At 39.0% G+C, this 22701-nt stretch overlaps 2 protein-coding genes across 5 annotated transcripts in view; both read right to left on the bottom strand.

Moving 5' to 3' along the window:
- Positions 1–10141, bottom strand: part of ZDHHC21 (zDHHC palmitoyltransferase 21) — a 31878-nt gene extending 21737 nt beyond the window's left edge. The window contains exons 1-4 of one of the 4 annotated variants that reach the window (XM_026676133.2): positions 10031–10141; positions 6426–6526; positions 3705–3908; positions 3357–3455 (exon numbers count right to left, since the gene is read on the bottom strand). In XM_026676133.2, coding sequence (XP_026531918.1) covers positions 3357–3455; positions 3705–3858 — 253 coding nt within the window. In that variant the 5' untranslated portion in view covers positions 3859–3908; positions 6426–6526; positions 10031–10141. Of the gene's footprint in view, positions 1–3356; positions 3456–3704; positions 3909–6425; positions 6527–8102; positions 8336–9945 lie in introns of those variants that run through there. The other 3 variants (XM_087957668.1, XM_087957667.1, XM_087957669.1) reach the window with 3 other exon arrangements.
- A 10148-nt stretch (positions 10142–20289) lies between these two features.
- CER1 (cerberus 1, DAN family BMP antagonist) lies at positions 20290–22317 on the bottom strand. The gene is made up of 2 exons (XM_026671733.2): positions 21633–22317; positions 20290–20929 (listed from the first exon to the last, which is right to left on the bottom strand). The coding sequence occupies exons 1-2, from the start codon at positions 22203–22205 to the stop codon at positions 20645–20647; spliced, it is 858 nt and encodes a 285-aa protein (XP_026527518.1). The 5' UTR covers positions 22206–22317; the 3' UTR covers positions 20290–20644.
- Positions 22318–22701: the final 384 nt, after the last annotated feature.

Below are 22701 nucleotides of genomic sequence, written 5' to 3'. Positions count from 1 at the left end.
AAACACAACAACAGATGGAGGAGGAGGAGGAGGAGGAGGAGGAGGAGGAGGAAGAAGAAGAAGAAGAAGAAGAAGAAGAAGAAGAAGAAGAAGAAGAAGAAGAAGAAGAAGAAGAAGAAGAAGAAGAAGAAGAAGAAGAAGCCATCTTTAATGAATCTCAAAATTTAATTAAGAAAGAAAGGAGAAAGAGAGGAAGGAAAATGAAGGACTTAAGACTTAAAAAACACCCAAGAAAGAGAAAAATAAGATGCAAAATCAATATAATGTTAGAAAACAAAAGAAAAAAGGAATAGAACAGAGAAGGGAAGCTAACAAGGCAGAGGCTAGGAGAGGGGGGATAAGAAGGCCTGGTGGGAGAAGAAAGGAAGGGAAAAGGCGGAAAAAAGCCACAAAGCTTTGAAACAAGATGGGAAAAGAGGAATTTTTTTTAGGGACAAAGGGTAATGTATAATTTCTTTAAAAAAGATTCTGCAAGGTACATAAGATGGTACTGTAGCATTTGTATTAGAAATAGAAAATTAGAATGTTATAAGAATTAATAAGAGATTAAAATATTGAAATGTTTAGTAATGATTGATTTTAAAACCTAATAAAATATTAAAGGGAATGTTTAGAATATTGAGTTTAATTAAAGAGTCTAATTGACTATGGTGTTGATGCTATTATAAACTTATTATTGTAGCATTTGTTTTTGGAAAAGATAATTGGAATGTTATAAGATTCAATATTTAGATTTATTATTTCACTATGTATTTAATCATTTTGGATTTATTATTTTTCTTTTTAAAAGTTAGTAGATAGAATGTACCAAGCAGAATCAGATTGGGTATTAGGTGTTATTTTAAATGTTAATTTAGGGGGATGATAGAAAGGCATCATACTCTGATTAGTGATTTCAGGAGAAATTCTTTTTCCTCTTTACTATAGGGAATGAGACAAATAGATAATAAAGAATGGACAAAAGATACAAATATAATGACTTAAATTAAAATGAATTAAATAAGATAGAATCAAGAAGAGTGAAATGTGTGGAGAAGCTAATATAGAAGATATAGAATGGTAAATAAAATAGGTAATGGCATGTAAGATGAGCATGAACTTAATTGAAGTCCATATAGAGAGAGGTATCTGGGGCCAAGTTACTTTCCTAAAAGATGTCTTATATTTTTGTGTTTTGTGTGTTTATGTATGTGGGAGAATTAATAAAACCTTGCAGGAATGTAGGATGAGAATAATGGTAACCAAGTCAGAGAGAAATAGATGATAATTATAAATTGGATAAATATAGAGAAAAATAATAATAATAATGAAATTGAATAAGAGTAAAGAGAAATAAGGAGAAATTTGATGAGATATTTGTATGTTCATATGGAAATGGTCTAAAATAGCATTATGTTGTATAAAATAATGTTTTTTGACTTGTAAAATTTATAATGGAAAGAGGTTTATGTATTTAATGGTTAATGATGGTTTGTTTGTCTTTAAAATTAATAAAATTTGTTTTTTAAAAAAAGGATTGATTTTAAGTTTTCTGTGAGTTGCCATATTTTTCAACTTGGTGAAAAATGACATACTTGCACATTGGCAGTTTGGAAATCTAATAATCAAGATCATTAAACTAGCAATAATGCCAGATGGGAAACTGATTTTCAGTATGTTCTCATAAAGCCAATGTCACAAAGGTGTTACTCTTTAATAAGAGAGCTACCATTAACAGAAGGCAAGCTCCACAATGTAATTTAAAAGCAGGGAATAAATGCATCTGACCATACAAGTATGGTATCTTTGCTTCTGGAATATTGGGTATATTTGTACTCCCCCGCCCCCCAAAAAAGAACCTTCCCCAGATTACATTAATATAATTCAACAAAATCAAGAATATAATCTACACTTCTTCTATTTGCATGGAATAAACACATGGGATTTCTGTAGGCACTTATCTTAATTATAACATACTGCCTCTTCTGTTTAATGTTGCTTCAATACTTGATTCAAAGATCTCTAGGGATCTCAGTCCTAATTTCTCTCTCTCTCTCTCTCTCTCCCTCCCTCCCTCCCTCCCTCTCTCATCTCTCTTTCTCCCCTCCTCTCAAACAGGCATCAAATATATTGTCCATAATTATGAGCGCTATTGTTGCCAATAGAAGCTTTTTCAAAGAGGAAAGCATAAACCACCTTTTCCTCATTTTCTTTCCCCACTTCCCAATCGTCCAGCAATGAAACTTCCACTGCATGGAAAAAGGCAAGAAGGAATAGTCAGCTTTCTCATTCCCTTGTGCTGGGACATCTAGTCAATTTTAAAACATAGCACGACGACTACGTTTTAAAGATCTTCTCTTTGTGCTTGGAAGGTGGTTCTTGCGTTGACAGGAGGACACTGTCCCTTTAGTTGGCTGTTCTCTAGGCCAATTGTCACAGGGGGCTTTGAAACTATTAGAATGTTCTAATTTTTTTTAAAAAAAGATCTCATTTTTAACACTATTTCATAAGGCTACCTTACTTTTTTGAATATCAACATTGACAGAAAAACCAGGAGACAGATAAACAAAGGAAATTATTGATAGATGTTATTGATAGATGAACAGGAATCAGGGCTGGGGAATTCTTGGCCAGCATGGAATCGCCCTGTTCACCCTGCTATCCCCAGCCTCATTTGCAAACTCCAATTTCAGCAATATCAGTTCAAGGTATTTTCTAGCTCTTCCCATCAAGCGCTTCACCCAGCTCTTTCTTGAAAGCAGCCAGTAATTTGCTGGATGGTGTGTATAGTAGTCCTTGACTTACGATCACAATTGAGCCCCAAATTTCTTGTTGCTAAACAAGGCAGTTTTTTAAACTGACTTTTGCCCCAGTTTACAATCTTATTTTGCCAGAGTTTTTAAGCAAATCACTGCAGTTGTCAAGTGACTCATGCCATCCTTAAGTGAATCCGGAGTCCGCCACTGATTTTGTTTGTCAGAAGCCGGCTGGGGAAAGATTACAAATAGCGATCACATGACCCCAGGACACTGCACCTATTATAAATACATGCAGTTGCCAGGATGCCCAAATTTTGATCATGTGATGATGGGGATGTGTCAAAACCAGTCATTTTTTTCAGTGCTGTTGTAACTTTGAACAGTCACTAAAGGAATGGCTGTAAGTCCAGGACTACCTGCATATAAGTCGAAATGCATACAATGACTGAGGATATGAAAAGGTGCTGAGAGATTCAGAGGATCAAGGGTATCAATTCCTTAGAGACTTAGGCAACCAAGACAGTTTCCACCATGAGGCAGATCAAAACATGGATCAATATTTTGAGCATGTGACTAATTTAAAGCACACAACTTCAGTCATGTTGATATAAGCTGTACCTGTAATTGGTATCTTTGGGTTTTCAGGTAATCTCCCTGGATCTGCTACCGATGCTCTTAACAACGAGGCAATACAGAACAATGAAAATAGATAATAGCCTGAAAAACAGATATATTTCCATTCAGAACACTTCAATTAGTAGGATTTTGGAATTTACAGAGAAGAATGGTATATACATTTCTGAAAGTTCAAAGGCACTCTACCTCATACTTGTCATATAAAAGAAGAATAGTAAAGAAGTAGCAATACCAAACCGTCAAGCAGAATCACATAAAACGTATCTAGATGCCTACTCTATTTCCATATAAGAATTTGATAGAATGAAGAAAATGACAACCTTGACTTACATAGTATGGCAGCTGCAGATATGTGCCCTTCTTCATAATGTGGAAAGAGGATAATTTTTGGAATGAAGAGAGTATTGTAAAGCCAAACAAAGATTATCAGGCCCATACAGAACCAGCCCTGAGGGTCAACAACAAAATGAATTCGTAGTCCCATTTTACATAATCTGATGACAGCTTGTCCCACACTGAAAGGGAAAAATCAGCCTAAGGAGAAAAGAATTGTAATTAGAATTAGATTAGCAATCTGAATAATTTAAAAAACCTAATCATAATATCTGCAAATTTATGAATTTTTTGAAGTGCCTCCAATCTGAAGTTATGTTGAACTGAAATACAGATAGCGCTCGACTTACAATAAAAAATGAGACTGGAATTGTGGTTATAGGTAATTTGGTTGTTTTAGATCGAGTCACCATATGACTGGACTTGATTTTACAATTGTTTTTATAATGGTTGTAAAGCGAGTCACCACTGTCATTAAGCAAATCATGTGGTCTTAAGTCCAATTCCAGCTTATCCAATGGGTGTTTATGACATTTTTTGCTGATCACGTGATTGTGGGACGTTGCAACCAGTAATAAATGCAAGCCAGTTGCCAAGCATCTGAAATACAATCATGTGGTGTAGCTGTTGTAACATTGAGAACAGGTTGTAACTTTTTTTTCAAATCTGTCATAACTTGTTGTTAAGCAATCAGTCGTAAATCCAGGACTATCTATAACTATCTTTATTTAAACGATTTTTAAGACTCGACCTCTAGTAAACCCTCTCTGGCTTTAAGTGTCTTTGATTTTTCTTTTTGATATTTAGAGGACTCTATACAACCTTTCAACTCAGTTTTGCTTCCAGAAAAATGGAAACAATACGATGATATAAAATAATTAAAAAGCAGCATATGTAAGTTGGGAAGAATGTCTTGTTCCCAGAAAGACAAAAGGGTAGATGCAGGCAAGGCTTCCTCAAGAAACAATTTCAAAGACGGGGCATTTCTGTCAAGAAGACCAAGTCTTTTAAAATCCCCAGTTTTGCCATTAATGGTGTGGCTTCCTCCAAGATGACTTCAGATTACAGAAAAATAGAGTTGGAAGGGACCTTGGAAGACTTCTAGTCCAACTCCCTGCTCAAGCAAGAGACCCTATACCAGTGAGGGCTCATCTTTTCGGCACCAAGCGCCAAAGTGCGCACACCGCATCCTCAAAATGCAACACATGCTTGCCCCCCGTGCATGCGCCCTGCCCCGTGCATGCGCGTGCACCCTCATGCCCCCGCGCATGTACACACAACTCCCACGCATGCGCTCTGCCCCTGCGCATAGGTGCAATGACCCCTGCACGTGTGCCCCACCCCCGCGCATGCGTGGCATAGACCTGAAGACCAGCTGGCTGGCAGGACGCGCACATGTGCGGAGCTGAGCTGGGGCAACAGCTCGCATGCCCACAGAGAGTGCTCTGCGTGCCACCTCTGGCACGCGTGCCATAGTTTCGCCATTATGGCCCTATACCATTCCAAACAAATGGCTGTCCAGTCTCTTCTTAAAAACCTCCAGCGATAAGAGCATCCACAACTTCTGGAGGCAAGCTGTTTCTCTGATCATTCTCCCTGACAGGAAATTTCTCCTTAATTCTAGATTGGATCTCTCTTTGATAAGATTTCATCTGCTACTTCAAGGCACAGTCCTAACAAGTTGAAAACCACACAAGGGCTCTAAATTATGTGCAGAAATGGGCCAGAAATCAGGCTATAAATGCTCAGCATTTTAGTAGACAATGCAACAGAGCAGGTATAAAGTGTAATTTCACAAACTATCAAAGATAGTCTCACATATTCAGGCATGATATTCCCCTCTGAAAAAAAAATCGGCGCCGGCCAAAAGAGACCCCCCACCGCGCGCCAAGAAATCGCTGCCCAGCTCCCTTTTCCTGCCGCCCGCCCGGGCTCCGCTCGCACTGGCCGCCTGCCCACCCGGGCTCCGCTCGCACCGGCCGCCCGCCCGCCCTCCGCTCGCACCGCCCGCCCGCCCAGGCTCCACTCGCACCGCCCACCTGCCCGCCCGGCCTCCGCTCGCACCGCCCAGCCGGCCTCCGCTCGCACCGCCCAGCCGGCCTCCGCTCGCCCGGGCTCTGCTCGCACCGCCCGCCGCCCGCCCGGCCTCCGCTCGCACCGCCCGCCCGCCCGGCCTCCACTCAGGTATCCGGCTGGGGCTGTCAGGAGTTGCTACGCCCTGCACGGCTCCAGTCCCGCGTTGCCTCGGGAAGGAAAGGCAAAACCAGGAGCCGCTGCTGCCGTTGCAAAGCGCCGCGCGGCTCTTCCTTTTGCCTTTCCTTCCTGAGGCAACGCGGGACTGGAGCCACGCAGAGCCGCGCCAGCGATAGCAACTCCTGACTCGGGCCTCCGAGGGGAGGGGAAGGAGGAGAAGAAGGGGGGGAAGGGGGGGCGATTCCCAAAAAAACCGGAATTCCGATTTTAATCGGAAGAATATCATGTCTGCATATTGTATATGGCATGGTAATACTCATCCTGATCGTTTTGACGCTGTAGCTAACCACAGTCAACCTATTTCCAGCCAAAGGAGAATGTAATTTGTTCACTATCCTACAGGTACCTGACATGATGTCATAAGACAACATTGGTCAAAACTGGAACAACGTGCCTCCCTGAAATTGATGAAATGGACCACAACAAAGAATAAATTTCAATTCTCTTAATCGAGAAGCTACACACCTATAGAATCTTCAATGTGTTGAAATGAAACTTTAATCTCCTGGCTCTCATCCAGCCCATTACTGGTTCCAGGTACTGATTCAGCACTTCTGCAGCCTCATCTAAGTGACATGTAAAAGAGAAACAATTTTGAAAGAAAAACAGTAATAATTAATCTCTGACAATTTCACTCAACGGCTTGATGTAGATGCTGAATAACAACTGAAAAGCATCTAAAATCTTAAGGTAGAGTCCTTCAAAATATTGTTTTTACTCCTCTGAACTCTTCCATTTTTTATTGATAACTACAGAAAATAATTACAATTCCAGTCATTCTATAATGAAACTTCTGTAGAGTTCTGGATGTACTGAACATCATTCTCAACCAGAGAAGTATTAAGTATTAACCAGAGAAGTATTCCCAGCCAGCTGGCAATTCTGGGTAATATAGAAATGAATTGCAGAGAATTTAGCTAATGTGACCACATTCTATAGGAAAGTAACCATCTTGATTTTCACATAATTTGTCAAGGTAATCAGAACAAAATAATGTAGGAATGTTTATAATTTCTTATTTGAATTGAAAATATTTTCACAGAGATACTCTGCACGTCACAGGACTCACTGCTTGTTGGCAACTTGTTTCATATTCTATATGCAAAGCTAAATTGAACATCTACTTCTTCCCCTTTTGCTTTTCACTTCTTGCCTGAGATTCTTAGCTCAGAAGCTTACAGTTAAATTGTAAGCATTAAATGTAGCGCAAAATACTTATTCTCAACTCCTGCATAGTTTTTTTTACAGAATCTGCTCCAACAAAAAATGTATAGTTACAAAAATGTGTTAAGTAAAGCTCTGATTTCCACATACAGATATAGAACACTCTGTGGGAAATGTTCAAACTCAAAATAGGTAGGGCAAGTTTTTCTTTGCCAAGAAAAGTTCAGCAAACGAATCAGAAATTGCATAAAAACACATCATATTCTGAAAACATACAAGAGAAGAAAGATTACTTTACTGAGGGTGTATCTAGCCATATCTAGTGGTCATACAGCATTTTTGTATTTAATTATCAAAAGTTTCACTTTGTTAATAGAGGCAATAGCTAAGAAACTGGAGCAAGTTTTCTGCTATAAAAAAAACTAGAAGAGTAAGCATGAGAAGATTAATATATATAACCACCATATCAGCCACTATCATCCTTGGCTCTTGGAAGCAACAGAATAAGATGGGCTGGAATTATCTGATCCATTATTTTAATCAATATCTATCTGAGAATTTATGTAATTAGACTTTGCAGAACAACTCTTTGATACAAAGGTTCTATTAAAAGTGTCAAGATCTGAAACAGCAGGTAGAAAAAAAACACCTATATCACATTAATACTGGATTAATACTTTATATAAAGTCAAGACAACAATTGACTGAAGGATGTTGTTTTCAACAGTTTTCATATATTCAATGAACAGAAAAGTCTGACATGGGTAAAAAGTTAATTGGAATTGAAAAACTAAACAGCACTTGGCACTGAATTATGTACAAATGATAAACATTTGTTAAGATCTGAAACAGAATAGTTTAAAGATTGCATGACAAAACGGGCTATTAATTTTAGCTTAATATGCTCCCACATGAAGAGGATTCACTAAATCTTTCCAAACGAGGAAGCTACAGGTCATTGCCTTTTTCTCCACTCACAAGCGAGGCAGCCTGAAGACAGCTTTAGATGTTCTGCTCTGGAAGCTGTGTTTTCTCTCTTCCCTCCAGATATGGCATGTCAACAATGCTGGTTACCTTGATATACATGGAGGAGATTTGAAATGATGTGTAGGCAAACTTGTGGCTCCAACTGATCCTGTCCGTTTCCTGTTAGAACACCCTTTTTCATCCAGTTCCTGACCTACTCTCTTGCCTTCTTGATCCACTTTGGGCTGTGAAGGAGACCAGATCCTGACTTTCATAGTCACTTTTTAGAATCATGTCACAGAGCCACCAGCTGACCTAAAGTGCAAAGAGCCCTTGAACTGAATAGCCATTGGTAAAGAAGAACATGGAGTTGCTCTTGAGGAAGAAATTCAACAGCAGTTACACAAATACCAGCTTAGCCCTCTGGAAGGAGTGAGAAAAAAACCCTTAAGATTGTCTCTTGATTTACTTTGGTATAAGAGCATGGAGACAGAATCTTCATCAGGCTGTTAAGTTTGTGTTATTATATTCTGCAACAATAAAGTAAGGTTCCAGTAGTCTTTGTGGAATCTGTTTCCTAAACTGGGCTGCCTTAAAGGGCTGATAGTGGCTTTAGATATATAACTGGAAGTAAAGCTGAAAGGATTTGTCCATTGTACGTCCATACCCTGCCTGGCAGGGAATTTCTTTCCTAGTATCCACTGCTGGAAGGAACCATGGTTCCTCACTTAATGTTCCTGGGTAGTTTATGGCTTTCTCACGCGAATCCTTTCTCAATCACCAACTCAAGACACTCTTTTTGCTTCTTCTTAAGCGGTTGACAGGTTGCCCCATCATTTCAAGAAATAAAACTTTAATCAGTCTATGGGGGGGGGGGGGGACGCCAAAACTGAATGGAATCAGCAGAACATTGTGTACGCCAATTCTGCAGAGGCTTTTTCATGTGGTGAATTATGTTCGCCTTTGGAATTCCAGTCAAGGCAAACAACCCATTTACAGCCCTTAGGAATTTATGCAGATAAAAGCTGCATTGACAGCAACACTGACCCATCCTGGGTCCTTTTGAGGGCTGGGGCAGTTTACATAATTTAGGACAGATTGATTTGAGAGTGGAGGCTCGTTTTCCCGAGCTTGTGGGTCGGACAACACACATCCACCCTCATCTTACACCCGAACTAGGTATTATCCATTATTGCAAACAGATTGATTTCTTGCTTGGATCCAGGACAGGAGGGAAGCATGGCAATGGATGGTGTGGGGCTGTGTGGAGTCTCTTATTAAAGCAGCTATGGCGTTGGACAAGATCGGCCAGCTACCAGGGCAAGGCTTGGGGTCATATCCTTGCGATTCTGGGCATGGAGGGGTTTAACGTGTCCCAGGGAAATTACTACAGTATTACATATTCACATCCCCACGCACATTTTGTGAAGAACCTCTCCCAAATGAAGCACTGGACCAGGGTTCTCCAACCTTGGCTGCTTTAAGCCTGGAGGCCTTCAACTCCCAGAATTCCCCAGCCAGCTGGCTGGGAATTCTGGGAGTTGAAGTCCTCCAGGCTTAAAGCGGCCAAGGTTGAGAGCCATGCTCTTGAATATCCCACACCCACCCCTCGCTTGCTCATTTCTAACCAAGACGCCTGGGCAAGGCAAGCCAGGCCACCGAAGCTAGCCGCTGCTCCTCAAAGCACGCCCCGACCCCCAAGAGGCTGAGAAGGAAAGGTAGGCGCGGAGCAGCCCTGCCAGAAAGGCGGAGGAGAAACGGACAAGGCAGGCAGGCAAGGATGCTGGGCTCATTCGGCTCTTTCTTTTCCACACCGCCGGCAGCCATTCCCCCTCCTTCCCCCCCACCAACCTACCCCCACCGTTGCCCACCAGCCCCGCCCGAGCGGCAGACAGCGCTGCCTCCCGGCGCTTGGCGTCACTCTCGCGTCGTTTACTCACCAACGGGAGGCCCCCGCGCGGACCCCGCGCGCGCGCGATATTCAGCGCCGCGCCGCCCGGCTTCCGCTAACCGTCCCTGCGCAGGCGCACCGAGAGGCCCCGGCTGACGGCTCGCGCACCCTCGTGCTAGGAGCCTGGGATTAAAAAAAAAAAAAAAGCCCGGCTCGGCGCTTCCTACCCGGCTGGCTTTTCTCTACTGTATATGTGTGTGTGCCTGTATGTATATGTATATATATATGTAAATAAAAAACCGGCGGCTTCCTGTTGCTTTCGCTTGATTTCCGCCCAAGCGAGAGCGAAGTGGGTGGAAAACCCTGCGCCCTCCCGGCCTGAAGAAGGAGGAAGTGCCGCTTGGTTTGAAAGGCCTGTGAGCTTTGATGGTAGAGCCGAGGTCTCTGAGGTGGTCCTCGACTTACGACCACAACCGAGCCTCAAATTTCTGTTCCTAAGTGAGACGTTTGTTAAGTGGCCCCGTTTTACCACCTTTCTTGCCACGGTTGTGAAGTGAATCGCTGCAGCTAAGATACTTAACCTGGTCGTTAAGTGAATCTAGCTTCCTCATGGACTTGGCTGGTCAGATCGTCACAAAAGGGGGTCACTCCAATTATCATAAATACATGCCAGTTGCCAAGCATCTGATTTTTGATCACGTGACCATGGAGATGGTGCAATGGTCATAAGTGTGAAAAATGGACAGAAGTCACGTGTTTTTTTTCAGTGCTGTCCTAACTTTGAAAGGTCACTAAGTGAACTCTTGTATGTTAAGGTCTACCAGTACCTCACATAATCTTTCAAATAGCCAAATCCCATGTTCTGTAGAGTTTTATACATGACAGCCAGTTTGATCTAGTGCGGGAGAAGGGGTCCCCAATCTGTGGGCCACGGCCTACTACCTGGCTGTGGTCTAATTGCCACCGGGCGGCATGAGTGGCCAGACGGTGTACGCGCATGAGGCCCTACTCACGTGAATGTCACCGCCAGCATTGCAGGAGGTTGCGGCCCCACTCATGTGAGCATTGTTATGGCCCCACTCACGTAAGTGTCATGGGTGCTGGCAGCCCTACTTACACAAGGCTTGTGGGCCCTCACGGCCCCATTTGCACGAGTGTTGCCACAAATATCGCTGTAGTCAGGTGTGCGCACACACATGCGCCTGCCCCTCCCACAAGATTATCCCCATGGAAGATTTTTATCAGTTGATAAGGTGAACTTGAATAAGAATAATAACTTTATTGACTACTGTTAATAACTATTGTTTGGTTTTTTATTTAAAGACAGTAATAAAATATGAAATATAGATAATAAAGACAACTGATATTACTAAATAATGTTTGTTAAAAGAAATAGAAATGTAAAAGATTGTTATTAATATTAATGGCAGAGCTGTACTTGAATAGAATAATTATTCCATTTACTATTGTTATACATATATACACAGATATATATACATATATACTTTTTTCTTTTAAGAATTTAGTGTGCATTTTAAGGGAATGTACCAAACAGAATTTGATTGAAAATAGGTATGTGTTATAAAATAGAGGTTAGAAAATGAATGTTATAACTGTAAAGATGTAACTTAAATTTTTAAATAAGATTTGAGAAAAGATACAAAGATGTTACATTCCAGTCTAGTAATTACAGGGGAATATTTGTTTTATGAGAAAAGATAATATGAAATTGTAAACAGGACAGACGAAAGTATAAAAATATTGATTAGAAAGATTTTAAAAATTAGAAAAAGATATGTAATTGAATTAAGAAAGGAATTAGATAATTTAAAATAAGGCTATAAGAAGTAAAGAAAGGGAAAAGCTATTGAAAAAATTGTGAAAATAGTTATAAGATATGGATTAGAATGTATAAGATAAATATGTATTGAGTTTATGTCTGTATGGAGAAGTGATAACCCAGGGCCACGCTGTTCTCAAAAAAAGATATTTTATTTGTATTTGTATGTTTTGTGAAAACTTAAATAAAACTTTTATTTAAAAAAAAAAAAGATTATCCCCTGTTTTCCCCATACCCTGCTCCAGGCTGCCAACCCAGAAAGGTTGCGAACTCTGGTCTAGTGGTTAAGGCACCAGGCTAGAAACCTAGAGACCCTGAGTTTAAATCCCCTTATCCATGAAAGCCAACTGGGTGGCTTTGGGCCAGTCACTCTCTCAGTCTAAGCCATCTCTTCAGGTTGTTGTGGGGAAAATAGGACGGAGAAAGAGTATTAAGTACATTCAATGCCTTGAGTTATTTGTAAAAATAATAAAAGCGGGATACAAATAAATAACCAACCAACCAACCAACCAACTCTATCTTGAATTGCATCCAGAACCAGAGTGACAGATAATGCAACTCAAAAAGCAACAGTTGTCAACATAAGCATGTTAAAGCATGCCCATCTCTACCCATGCCACTGAATTCTGGACCAGTTGATGCTTCTGAATGGCCTTCAAGGGCCATATGGAACGGAAAAATAAATTCTTAGTATGAAAACTTGAACATACTTCCATGCTGTACCTTTACTCTGAGCTGTCTTAAGTTATAAACTAGTATCAGAATTAACTTTGTGGTACAGAAATTTGGTTCCGTATTATTTATCTGTTTAGTAAGATGATGTACTAGACATATAGAATGTTTGGGGCCACACATTACTCTGTTAAATTATATAGAGGTGTCAGTAGGCTACATATATGAAGAATCACTTATGTTGCTAATCCAGGAAAAAATTCTGCAGAAGCATTGGTACTTTTATGTTGAATTTTAGCTACAGTATTACATGAAATTTACATAAGATCTATTTCATAATTTTAGACAAGTATGTTATTGTGAACTGGAAATCAACTTAACTAAAGTTACCAGATGTTGGGTTCGAAAAAATCCAGATCACCACTGTGCTTCATTCATAAAATTGCCAGGTAATATACCTTTCTGAAATGAGTAAGACTTATTTCTGAGTAAACATACTTAAGGTAGAGTCACCAATTAAGAATCCATTTGAATAATGAAGAAACCAATGACTTTGATTATGAGTGCAACAGGATGTCAGAAATAAAGGCAAGGTATGTAGGTCATTATTTATTCTAAGTAAGTCATAGCACTTAGCTATGATCTTATCTGAACTACAAAAAGCCAAGCAGGGTTGAGTCAGATCTTCTACCTAACAGATAATCCCAGAGCATAGACAATGGCAAGCCATATTGTTGCCAAGAAAACTGCATAGATTTTTCTTTGAAGTCCACAGCAATCACACTTAACTCTAGAGCGTCTTTACCTGGAAAGTCATGGGCAAACATGAGAAGTGGTGGGTGGGGTGAAATTATGGTAATATGTGACAACATCATGCAATATTGCAATTTGTGCACATATATCAGGCATTGGAATGCAAGTATGTAATTAAGGCATTGTGTGTCCTTGTGGTGACACTGCATATGTGGTCATTTTGCTGTTACTGCAGTTTACTACAGATGCTTCTGGGAACAGTCACAGTGAATACTACAACTCTTTTCCATTCACATATGCACAGAGAGACTGAAAGAAAGGTAGAAGATATTAGAAACTCAAAATAAGCGAACTTGTAACCCTTGGCTACCTTCAGAAAATTATTGGATATATTTAAAGTTATGTATAAAGGTAACAGATTTCCCCTGTGTAGTCGTGTTCAACTCTAGGGGAAAGTGCTAAAATCTGTTTCTTAGCTGAGGGAGCCATCATTGTCTGAAGACATTTCTGTAGTCATGTAGCCAGCATGACTACATGGAACACTGTTACTGTTCCGGACTAGCAGGCTTGAAAGCCTGCAAAGCGGATTGGTCCGCTAACAGCGGGTCGTGATTGGTCACTCCGGACTGATCCGATTGGCTGGTAAACGGGCTGCCACGATTGGGCTAACCAAGCGCAGCAAGCTTAAACCTCTGTCATTGGCCGTATAGCCGCAGCCAGCTCTATAAAAGGGGCTGCTGCGGCTAGGGCATTTGGCTCAGATCTGAAGTCACTAATAAAGAGCTGTAGTTACTTTCTGAGCCTGTCTCCGTTCTTGGACCCATCCTTCCAGACACAACAGTTACCTTCCACTGAACTGGTACCTAATTAATCTATTCAAATTTGAATGCTTTTGAACCAGAAGCAAGTAATGGGACCTCACTCTGTCACGCAGAGTTAACAGTTGAGCTATAGCTGGATATATATACATACATGATAGATAGATGGAGAGAGGGGGGGATATGATAGATAGATAGATAGATAGATAGATGATAGATAGATAGATAGATAGATAGATAGATAGATAGATAGATAGATAGATGATAGATGATGGATAATTGATGGTATGTATACACACACACACACACAGATGCACATACCAAAGTCAAAATATATCAAAAAACAGCAAAAGTCAAAATTGGAGCTTGTTTTCTTGCAGATGTTTCATTCCTTTTGAGTTAATTTTGAGTTTCATTAAGTCAAAATTACATCAAGCATAATTTCCAGCACATTATCCAAGTCCAATGAATTCTCTTGTATGGCTTCTATAAAAATTATGTTTTATGGCTTTTATATAAAGAAATATTTTAAACAAATTCTGCCCAGAGCAAAATTAATTATGGCTAATTGCCATAGGCAGATCAGGATGGATGGCAGCTTCCTCGCTAGCAGCTGGGAATTCTGCCTTGAGCACCCACAACTGATGCACATACACAGTCTCTTGGCTGTGAAGACACCTCCCATCTGTCAGAGTGGCAGGCTGCCCGTTCTGAGCCAGTCTGATTTTTCGGCTCTGCATTAACATTCTAAAAGTTATAGGTGAAATAGGCAGCTTAAAGATTATCAGCTTGCATTGTATTTGGAAAAAGAATTATATACTATGAAATATTTTTAAAGAGATAAAGACTAAACGGTTAATAGGTATATCCAGTTTGCTTAGCAATTTCTGATGCTAAGCAAGGCAGTTGTTAAGTGAGGTTTGCCCCATTTTATGACCTTTCTTGCCAAGGGAATCACCGCAGTTGTTAAGTTCGTAACACGGTTGTTAAGTGAATCTGGCTTCCCCATGAACTTTGCTTGTCAGAAGGTCACAAAAGGGGATCACATGACAGCAAGAGGACACTGCAACCGTCATTAATACATGCCAGTTGCCAAGTGTCCAAATTTTGATCATGTGACCATGGAGATGCTGCAATAGTTGTAAAGTATGAAAAGCAGGCAGAAATCACATTTTCAGTACCGTTTTAACTTTTGGTTAACTTTGGTCACTAAGTAAATGATTATAAGTCGAGGATTACCTGTAATAAAATTGTTAAAGGTTGGGGGCTATTTTTAATTCAAATTAAATAGCCTCCAAGATGTCAAGGATTATTAGTGTTGACCTGTCCTTTCCAACTAATCTGTTGTTTTATTCCTAGCTTTCTCCTATGCAGATAGTTCTTGACTGATGACTGGTTGCTTAGCAATTGTTTGAAATTATGACACACACTCCCCCCAAAGGAAGTTACAATCTGGTTCTCAAGTTATATCTGAGCCCGCCTCATGCAGTCATGTGATCATATTTTGAGCAGTTCACAATCACGCATTTACAGCCATTTGCAGCTCCCTGTGGTCACATGACCACAATTTACAACAGTTTTGCTAGAAACCTGCATTTACTTCTAGTTTACAGGAAAAAAAACACCCCATAGAAAACAGTGGGTTTGCTTAATGATTGCTGCATTTGTTTAATGACTGCCATGTTCATACAGCAAAATGTGTCGTAAAATTGAGTATGTTTGGGTGATGGCTTGCTTCATGATTGTCATGGTTTACAACTGCAATGGCAGAGTCCATTGTGGTTGTAAATTGAGGGTGGCCTGTAATTAAAGAGGTGCATGCTTTTATAAAAAAAAGACTTCCTCAGGGGACTAAATTAAAAATAACAAAAAAGTTCATCATAAAATGGCTTGAAATGTATTAGAAAGAACTTGCAGCTTTAATGTTTGCTGGACAATTTAATTGGCTTTCTAGTTGTACTGCTGATTTTTCAAGATATTATCAGCTATACAAATTCTACCAAGTACTTGCAAACTATCCTCAAACTTGCCATGTTCATCATCTACCTGCTGTTTTGGGATGAATCCTAGAAAAATCTTTTATTTTCATTATTTTGGCTATTTTATTTATAGTTGTTTATACAATTTGCAAGCCATCTGGAACATTGTCCTGAAAATGTGAGAATATGAATAACTGGGATGTGTTTCTATAACCTTAATTTGAATTGTACCTAAAGGGCTGTCTTTCAGCAATGGTTCTGTACTGTTTCCTCAAAATCTTACCAGCAAATAACTACATACACGTCTCCTATTTGTTGGAGAGAGAAAAATTTCCTTGTATCTGAGGTTCTTAAATATTGCACAGCCATGCAGAATCTTTCTTGGGGCTCCCTGATGTCTGTGTTATGTTGTTGTTTATAAATTACTACAGGAATCACCAGCTGTCATCATAAAAAATTTATTGGCACTCTGTAAATATTAAATCAGCAGGCTGAAAGCATGCCATGTGCCTGAACAGCTGATGCTCTCTTGTGGAGGCAGCCAACCAGAGAAGAGGATACACGGTGTTGTCTACAAGCCTGGTTCCTCCTGAGAAATTTTGGCAGGGTCACCCTATAAAGCATCACCTTGAACCAGACGCTGCATCTTTCCTTCGCATCCGTCACAAATGCTTTAAGAGGATCATCTTGGCTACATATATGAGCTTTCTACTCCAAAGATGAGAAATAAACCTCATTTTTAATGTTAAATGAATAGAAAAGGCACAGATCTACAGCCTCATCCTTTAAAATAACACACACTGGCCTTGCTTCACCTTTCATTCTGTTCCTCTGAATTTAGAATAAACTGCCTTTGAACAGCACCACAACAGTAGGGTTTAACTATGTCTGCTTGAAAGACCTAGTTTGTACTCAGAATAGAAATGTGGCGACTTAATTATACCATTGCAATTTGTATGGAAGGAAGGCTCATTGATACAAAAGGAATATTCCATATACTGTAGCTAAAACAAATACACACATAAGGGAAAACAGTTCCATCTTAAATTTCTTCCTGCTGGTTTTCATTGCTTTCAGGACCATTTTAATGGGGTGGGGGGGGGAAGCATTGTGCTACATGGTCTCACAAACTCTAGCAATACAGACTTCATACAGGTTTACCAGTTTAGAGAGAGCCTGAGACTGGGTTATTAGATAACAAGATATATGAGACATAGTAATCTTCACAAAGGATAATGTATCTATGTATTCACTCATTCACTCATTCATTCAATAAAAACTACTAACTCTGAATTAGCTAGCTTTTTATACAGGAAGTTTGACAGCAAGTATTTTAGCATCCTAATTTTACTTCTACCTGTGATTTGTGCAACAGACAGTGAACATAATACTCACCTCTCCTATTTTTCCCACAACAACTCTTTGAGGCTGAGTTGTGAGAAAATAACCAAGCCAAAGTCATCCAGCTGGTTTTCACACCTAAATGAGGACTGCAACTCACAATTTCTGGTTTCTTGTCCAGCACCTTAACAGTGGGATTCTACCAGTTCGCACCTATTAGCTAGAACCGGTTGTTAACATTCTAAGCAGTTCAGAGAACCGGGTTGTTAGAAGAAATTACTGGCCTAATCCTGTAAGGAAGGCAGGAAGGAAACATTCTGGTGTTGCTTACAGAAACTGCCTCTCCCTTAATCCTTATTACATTCTTGACAGGACTAGACTTCCTGTCTCAGGAACTTCTCTGGAGTTTTTTTTCCCCCTCCTTTGCTGGTACTTTGTTTTTGTGGAGTGACCATTCAAAGTTACAATGGCCCTGAAAAAAGTGACTTATGACCATTTTCACACTTACAACTGTTGCAGCATCCCCACAGTCATGAGAGGCCAGGCGAGGAGATGCGTGCCTCGATGTGAGTGATATTGAGTTGGCCACACCCAGCTAATAACATGACCACCAAGCCACGTTCACCCAGGCACATGACCACCAAGCCATGCCCACCAACTAAGCCACACCCACAGAACCGGTTGTTGAAAAATTTGAATCCCACCCCTGCCTTAACTCCTACACTAAACTGTGTGTTATATTGCAGTTGTATTTCTGTACATGTCTATTCAGAAATGAGTCCTGTTTACTTAAAGGTGAAATACTTAGAAGGTGTCCATAGGACTCTGGTCAAGCTGTAATCCAATTGCCAACTTTGAGAAAACACTGTTGAGCTAGTAAGGGTTATTCCTGAGTACACCTATATATGAATAACTTACAACTATTCAAAGGGACTAAAGCATAAAACGAATAGCTTGACAAAAAAAAGCATGTTCACATATCCTCACCAATCAACCCAATTCCATGTGGACTTTAAATATTAGGCAAATATTTTAATTTTTGGCATTACACAAACAGCCTACATAATTGTCCTGGATGCTAGAAACTGATCTTTCTACCATCATATTATGGAGTATTCTGTAACCATCGGTAGCTCATTCTTATTTTCTTACAAGAACATGTTTTCGCATTTATTAACATTTTAGATACAGGTTTAAATATTGCTCACAGTATTTTTCAAGTTTTTGCATTCCCTCCCTCCCAAAAATCTGCGCTAACAATAAATATGCAATACTTTGTTAATTATTAGAGGCATTACTGGGACATTTGTGATCCAGAACCATTTATGCCATTTATGTTAATTAACCTTGATTTTTAAAAGGGAAAAATGTACTCTGGAGACTGACAATTACTTATATTTAAGTAAGATAAGTATAGCAATAACTGGAAACTGTTAATTACTTCTCCTCCCGCTGGAAATACATTTGAAAACCCAGAATATTTAAATTGAATTTTAAAAACTCAAAATACACCAGCTACTTTTCAGAACATCCCATGTTCTATGTACAGTCAAATGTGATTGTACTGAAGCCCTTGACCTCTCCCTGGGAAGTAATTTTTCTCCTTTCCTTTCCTGTCCTTTTTTTTTTTTGGAAGCAATATTCTGTTAGCACCTGGGCTCAACTTACTCTGAATATGGGAGTTGACTCTTAAAATCAGATCCAATTAACACATCCTTGATATAACAGAATACAGTGTTAATTACATGCAGCTGATCATTGCTGGGTTAATTAAACACTCACCCCCCCCAGCTAAGGCATTAATCTAATTAACAATTACTACAGCTGCTGTTTTCTCTTTACACTTGCTTTCTAAATGGTGCATATTCACACTTCTGTCCTAATCCAGCAAATTCTTCCTCTAAAAGAATTCCCCTTTGAGGTGGATGGCAGAAAGAGGTTAGAAATTGTGGGTCAGTACTCAGAGAACTCAATACTTGAGAAATAATTTGATATTCTTCAGCATGTAATGGTGCTTGCTAAAATCCATGCTAAAATAGGTTTACATTTTCTTATTTGATATACCTCTTTTAACTGTTGAAGTTTGAATATTGTAGCAATTTTATGGTACTCATTAAGAGGTATCAGCAGATTGGGATTAATGTATACATGTAGATAATACTGTACAGTTTTGTGCCTAAAGTTCTACTGAACTAAATAGTGGTATAGATATACCTACCTGTGAAATATATGGGAGGGGGAAATTAAATTATAATTGTACACATTAGAAAGGAATTGATGGAAGTTACAATTCTTTAATAGGTCTTGAGTTCCAATAGATTTGCTATTGAGAGTTGGGCAGCATATAAACATAATTGTATCACACTTTCTTTTGGTTATAATACCACATATTAGAATATTGCCATTGCATTTTTTAAAATGAGGTGTTCAGATCTTTAATCAATTTGATGTCACATTTGGTGCCATCAATGCTGGGCTACAAAATATGGTTTGCAGCCCAGAACTGGTAGTCTGATTTTCCTTCAATTCCAATTCAGGGATCTTTAAAAAAAATATTTTTGCTCCTTTGAAATTCAAATATGCATACAGAAAGATGGAGAGGTAAAGGCAGCTTAAGCTTGTAGGACATTCTATATTGCTTGTGGGGTCCCTATTGTAGCCAAATGGAGGCCACAATATATCCAAAAAGCTTCAAAATTGAAAAATGCATATGATTTAGTAAAAACGTGAATTTGAAAAATAAGCGTTAAAAAGCCTTGAAGCTAAAGTTATTTTACATACTGTGAAAGAGATCATTAATTTCAGTCCATAAATTTAAAAAAAACATTTTTATTCAAAGTATATAGACAGTATTCCAGTTTTATTGTGGATGATAAATACTCACATTATGCATTGAATACTACTGGTATGGTGCAGAAGGAAAAAGCTTTGCTTTGCTTTGCTACTAAATGTTCACTCCAATAGGTTTACTATTAGTGTCTTGTTTCCACATTTATCAGAATCATACTTTTATTCTAAAAATGTACATAAAACATACTCAAATATACCCCTAAAAAGATGTATGAAGACAATTAAAATTATTGTTGCTAATGAATGTATCAAGCTTCAATTATGTTTGGAGTGTACTGTTTCATATAAGCTAACCAGAGCTACCAAGGCAGATGCAAACTATTATAAAAAAAGATTTATCAAGTATTCTTGGCCCTTAGCAACTACAGATTCATTTGAAAAATCAAGTCATTTCAACAGGTTCATTTGTGCTAAGGCTCATTCGAATGCAGAGCTGTGTGTAGAAACCCTGGTCCCATTTCTTCCATATTCTGAACTTCACACTTGCATTCTTCAACGATCATAACCATCTTATTTACTGGATTAACCATGGTACAGTTCATCTTCAGATGCTTCATGGAGAATTTGGTAGGCAAGCAGAGGGAGCAGAAGCTATAAATGCTATCATCAACACCAGGAACGTGGAAAGAACTACATTTCCCAAAGCACAGGTTGTTTTGTATCACCACTTTGTCACAATTTTCATGTGTAATGCTCTGAAAGGAAACACATTGTTAAAATACTTGCCATAGTACTATGGTAGAATAAAAATTGCCAGTAATATAAAAAAACAAACGTGTTCCTGCAACCTTTAGGGATAAAGCCAGTAATAAAAGGGTGAGGATTGTTTTAGATACTAAACCATAACTACTGTCTTAGCCATTAAGAGGGAAAACTGTTTGCTATCTCTTTGAAATATACAGAGAGTTCTACAAATTTCTCAAAGTTATTGCCCAAGAATTTTCTGAAAATACTCTCCAGCAGAATGTGAGTCAAAACACCTGTTTTCAGCTTTTTGCAATTTCAGTAGAACAAACCTGAACTCCACTGTAACAGAAATTTCCAGCCCAAAGCTGTCAATATTCTGGTTTTCCATGCTTTTACTATTTCAGATATCAGACTGATTTAAGAACACCAGCAAACCATTTTCATTGCAATTTAGCTACAAGGTTTGAGCTGTAAAAATCCACTTGCTACTAGATACCCACAAATATATGGATTTTAAAAATCCATGTTCTGTTTTCACCTTAGGAGCTGTGTAAATTTTTACCACCTTTATTTTAGCTCTCCTTCTATAAATGGGGGGAAATAGGTTATCTCCCAGAGCTATTTCCAAGGTTGAACGATTTAGTATATTAGGGCCTATTTCTAATTAAAATAAAATATAGGAAAGTATTATATTTGTGGCAGTCACTTTACCTGAGAAAAAGGAAGCTTGTTGCAAACCTCCTGGTAAATCTCAGATATCTTGATTGGAAGGATCACCTCTTCAGATCTTGACTTGGTCTTCAATTTGAAAAGGTCCCAGAATTTTTTGGCATCTTTTCTGAAGGCTGCTGCTGCATCTCTCTTGTTCTGTGGGTGAGAAGGTGGATGTTTTGGATACATAGAGGATGGGGTTATGTTTGCAGAAGCCCAACCTCCCAAATCATCAGCCACTTCTTCCTTAACTGTATCTGGGAACAAAAAACGAGGACCTCGTGGCAAGTCTTGTTTGATTTTCATTTCTGCCAACGATACCACTGGCCTCTCAGGTTTCCCCACAATGCCTTCAAATTCCCCTAAATATTTGGTGAGCATATCACGTATGGAATTTTTCTGCTGCATTTCTTCTCTTTGCTCTGCTTTTACAAGCCATGAAATCAACAGTATCTGAAACAATAGTAAAAGCATTATTCTTGGCGGTTGTCTTTCTCCTTCAATTCCCTTCTGCTTAAAAAAAAAGGCAGTAGGAAGATGGTTGCATTTATAAAGGAAGCCTAAAGTACTCATTTCCAGCTGCTGAGCATGGGAGGGGGGAAGAGGAGAAGGCTAATCAGAGATACCCATTAACATTCATTAACCTCAGCCTCTAACAAAGATAAAGTTAGCTTGTCCTGCTGGGTGTGTGTTTCGTGTTTGCATTTCTAGTTACATCTGCTTTCTCCAATAGGAATCACTCTGAATATTTGGATTAGAAGTTTAGCTGTGTCTAGCTAGTGGGCAAAGTTCTTAGATGCATATTAACTTACCTGATACATGGATTCAAATTATGGATTCAAAACAATAACATGGGGAAAACTATGTTTGTAGGTCTACATTACAACAAAGTTTAATTTTATTTCTTAGTAAGATGAAAGTTTATCATTTGAAAATAACAGCTGGATTACATCTAGTCAAGTTATATGCCATGTTGAATGGATCCAATTACGTTTTTTTTTATTACACGGTGTAAAGACTAATAGAGGACATGCTTTTTGAAAAATGCAAATACTAATTAAAATAATGA

The sequence above is a fragment of the Notechis scutatus genome, chromosome 2 (genome assembly GCF_049901735.1).
Source record: "Notechis scutatus isolate UNSWTSFEM ecotype Mainland chromosome 2, rNotScu1.2, whole genome shotgun sequence".
In the NCBI taxonomy this organism is placed as follows: domain Eukaryota; kingdom Metazoa; phylum Chordata; class Lepidosauria; order Squamata; family Elapidae; genus Notechis; species Notechis scutatus.
Note: the sequence above shows the minus strand (reverse complement) of the source record. Positions and strands in the feature narration are given on the sequence as shown.